We start from the raw sequence: 3,362 nt of genomic DNA, 5'->3' as shown, positions 1-3,362 counted from the left end.
CTGTTACCTCCTCTAGCCCCCTACACCCTTCCCTATCTCTGTTACCTGCTCTTGCCCACATAACCATCCAGGATCTCTGCACTTGTCCAATTCTGGTATTCTGAATATGAGCCGATTCCCGTTTGCTCCATGATCGTCAGCCATGCTGTCAGCTGCTTGGACCCCGAGCTCCTGAATTCCCTCCCAAAAACCACTCCTCCAGGCTCTCTCTCTCTCTTCTATGCACCTTCTCTCCCCCGGGCTCCCTCTCTCCCCCAGGCTCCCTTTCTCTGTTAGCCTCCCTGTCTCTGCCAGCCTCTCCATCTCTGTCAAGCTCCCTCTCTCCCCCAGGCTCCCTGCCTCCCCCAGGCTCCCTCTCTCGCCCAGGCTCCCTCTCTCCCCGAGGATCCCTCTCTCCCCGAGGATCCCTCTCTCCCCGAGGATCCCTGCCTCTAAGCTGAAGACACAAATAGAGGCTCCCTGATTGGCCAAGTGTTGGGTCACTGAACCATACATGACGGGGTGTTCAATTGCTCTTGGGTCACGCCCCTGTTGTTGTGGTAATGAAGCCAAGCCAAGTCCCAACCACCACACAGTTGGGGCTACGAGACTGGAAATTGCAGCGTTTGGTGCCAACCCTTTTCAGGTTCAGGTGATCATACTTACAGCATTGATCCCAGACAGCTGCTGGGAGAGCTGAAGGATGATTGCGATGGAGATGGGTTGGCGATACGACGCCATCTTGAAGAGCTGAGCGATGGTAACTTTGGGCTCCATGTCCATTTTCCTCTTTTCTTCCTTCATCTCCATCAGTGACTTCGTAACATCCTGCCTCCCCGTCAACATCCTCAAACCTGCAGGGGAAGGGTGGGTGTGAAAGGAAGGAAAATGTTTCGTCGTCTCCCGTTTACTCCCCCACCTCTCCGTAGATGGTTGGGCACATTTAGTGGATCTCAAACGCTCTTGAATCAGAGGGAAGTGGGTTCGAGTCCCACTCTGGAGATTTCATGATAAGGCATCACTCCAACACATTCCCGAGCAAGGGCTGGAGTGTCTGAGGGAACCATCCTTCAGCTGAGATGGACTTAAGTTCCACAGTCACTCCTGAAAGAGTAGCCCTCGGGTCCTAGCCCCGACATTTATCCCTCAACCAACACCGTTCAAAAACTGTCGCTGCTGGTGGGATCTTGCTGTGTGTGAATGGCTGCTACATTTCCTTTATTCCAATGGTGACTACGCCACAAACAAAAAAAAGCCATCGGCTGGGAAATGATATATTTTGTTCATTCACATGATGCGGGTAGGCCCAGGATTTATTGCCTATCCCTGATTGGCCCGAAAGCGTCGCTATGGACATCCAGTGGAGATGCTAACGACATGCAAGCCTATCACACATCACGCTAGACCGGGTTGGCGAAGGGGAAGCAGAGAACGAGGCCTCCTGGGAGGCTGTGGACTACTCACATTTTTTGGCCTTGCCCTCTTCTTTGCGGATGATGTAGAGGTAGCGTGGGCTCTCGGGGCACAGCGGCAGGAGTGTGGCCTGTAGGACAGCGGGGAACACCGTCACAGCGAGGAGCAGAGGCCAAAGTTCGTCGGTCCCCATGATGTCGTCCAGGCCAAAGATCTAAGCGAGACACACAAAGGGAGACTTGTCTGTGAGAGGCTTCAAGCCAGGCCTGCAAGTAGGCCCGTATCCACGACAACATAACTTCTAGTCTCTTGCGCTCTCTCCCTTTATCTGAATCCATTCATTTCAAATCACCCGCCTGGTGTTATGTTAAACGTGTGTCCCATGTCGGGTACACATGAGTCCTGTGCTTTGTACATGGGTGTCCCACAGAAAATAGGAGGAGGAGTAGGCCATTCAGTCCTTTGAATATGCTCCTCCATTTAATACGATCAATGCTGATCATCCAACTGGGTACCTTGTTCTCCCTTCGATCCCTTTATCCCTAAGAACTAAACTATATCTAATTCCTTCTCACAAACATTGAATGTTTTGATCTCAATCACTTTCTGTAGGAGAGAATTCCACAGGCTAATCACTCTCTCTCCTTATCTCAGTACTAAATGGCCTATCCTATGGTCTTAGGCCCTAATCTGGACTCCCCAGTCATTGGGAACCCCTTTCCTGCATTTTCCCAAGTCTCGTCCTGTTAGAACATTACAGGTTTCTGAGACGTCCCCCCCTCATACACAGCAGTGAATATAGTCCTAATGGATTCAGCCTCATCTTCGTACGTCAGTCCTGCCATCCCAGGAATCAGTCTGGTGTGCCCTGTTCCCTGGACACACAGTTCCCCTGCTCAGCCCCCAGTGTTTCCCGCAAACAAATGCAGAGGACACTGGAGAAACCCAACAGGCCCGGCAGCATCGATGGAGAGAGAAACAAAGTGAGGGTTTTGAGTCCGGCATGGCTCCTCTGCAGGAGTTGCAAATGTTTTATTTTTATAGCTTTGAGAGAGATAGAGGAAGATGATGCTAACAGATGGTAGAAAGGCCCTTGTCAAAATCAGTCTCAAATCTAAACGGGCTGCTAACAAAAATCTCCTTTACACTGGAGAGACCAAACTCGGACTGAGTGCCCGCTCTGTGGAACATCTCGGCTCTGTTTGGATCATCGACCCGACTTCCCAGTTGCTTGCCATTTCAATAAACCATTTTGCTCCCATTTAGACGCTGCCTGCAGCAGTGATCCAGCAAAGGACGACACAAGCTCGAGGAACAACGCCTCTGCTTCCGATTACGGAAGGTCTTGGAGCAGGACGACGCCATTCAGCTATTCAAGCCTGCTCCGCCAACCCCCCATACAATCGTAGGTGATCTCAACTTGCACTCAATTACACTTTCCTGCCTTTGTTCCGTCACCCTTCAACCTGTAACTCATTAAAAAATCTGTCTCCTTCTAAAATTTACTCAATACCCCAGCATACACTGCACTATGGAGGAGTCAATTCGACAGATTCATGAGCCAATGACAAAACTCATTCCTTGTCATCTCTGTTTTCAATCGGCCATCACTTATCCTCACAGTATAGCGTCTAGTATTGTACTAGAAAGGGCCACAAGACTAAACAACTTCTCTACATCTACTTTCTCAATCCCGTTTAGCATCTTATGGACCTCAATTAGATCTCATCTCGTTATTCTGGACTCCAGGGAGAAGAGGTTTGTAAACACTCAATCCCAAACTCAAGGAGCTCCGTAAATCCTCAATCCCAAACTCAAGGAGCTCCGTAAATCCTCAATCCCAAACTCAGAGTACTCTGAAAACATTCAATCCCAAGCTCAGGGAGCTCTGTAAACAGTCAAACCCAAACTCGTGGAGCTGTGTAAACACTCAATCCCAAACTCAGGGAGCTCCATAAACACTCAATCCC

General features: G+C 50.0%; 1 protein-coding gene across 1 annotated transcript in view; it reads right to left on the bottom strand.

Annotated features, from left to right (window-relative positions):
• The window catches only part of LOC109924526 (solute carrier family 2, facilitated glucose transporter member 4-like), a 28,715-nt gene that overhangs the window by 20,926 nt on the left and 4,427 nt on the right, over nt 1–3,362 (bottom strand). Inside the window, exons 5-6 of the mRNA XM_048620219.1 lie at nt 1,444–1,606; nt 646–833 (exon numbers count right to left, since the gene is read on the bottom strand). Of these exons, the coding sequence (XP_048476176.1) occupies nt 646–833; nt 1,444–1,606 (351 nt within the window). The remainder of the gene's footprint in view (nt 1–645; nt 834–1,443; nt 1,607–3,362) is intronic.

This window comes from Rhincodon typus, chromosome 45 (assembly GCF_021869965.1).
Source record: "Rhincodon typus isolate 14 chromosome 45, sRhiTyp1.1, whole genome shotgun sequence".
NCBI lineage: Eukaryota > Metazoa > Chordata > Chondrichthyes > Orectolobiformes > Rhincodontidae > Rhincodon > Rhincodon typus.
Note: the sequence above shows the minus strand (reverse complement) of the source record. Positions and strands in the feature narration are given on the sequence as shown.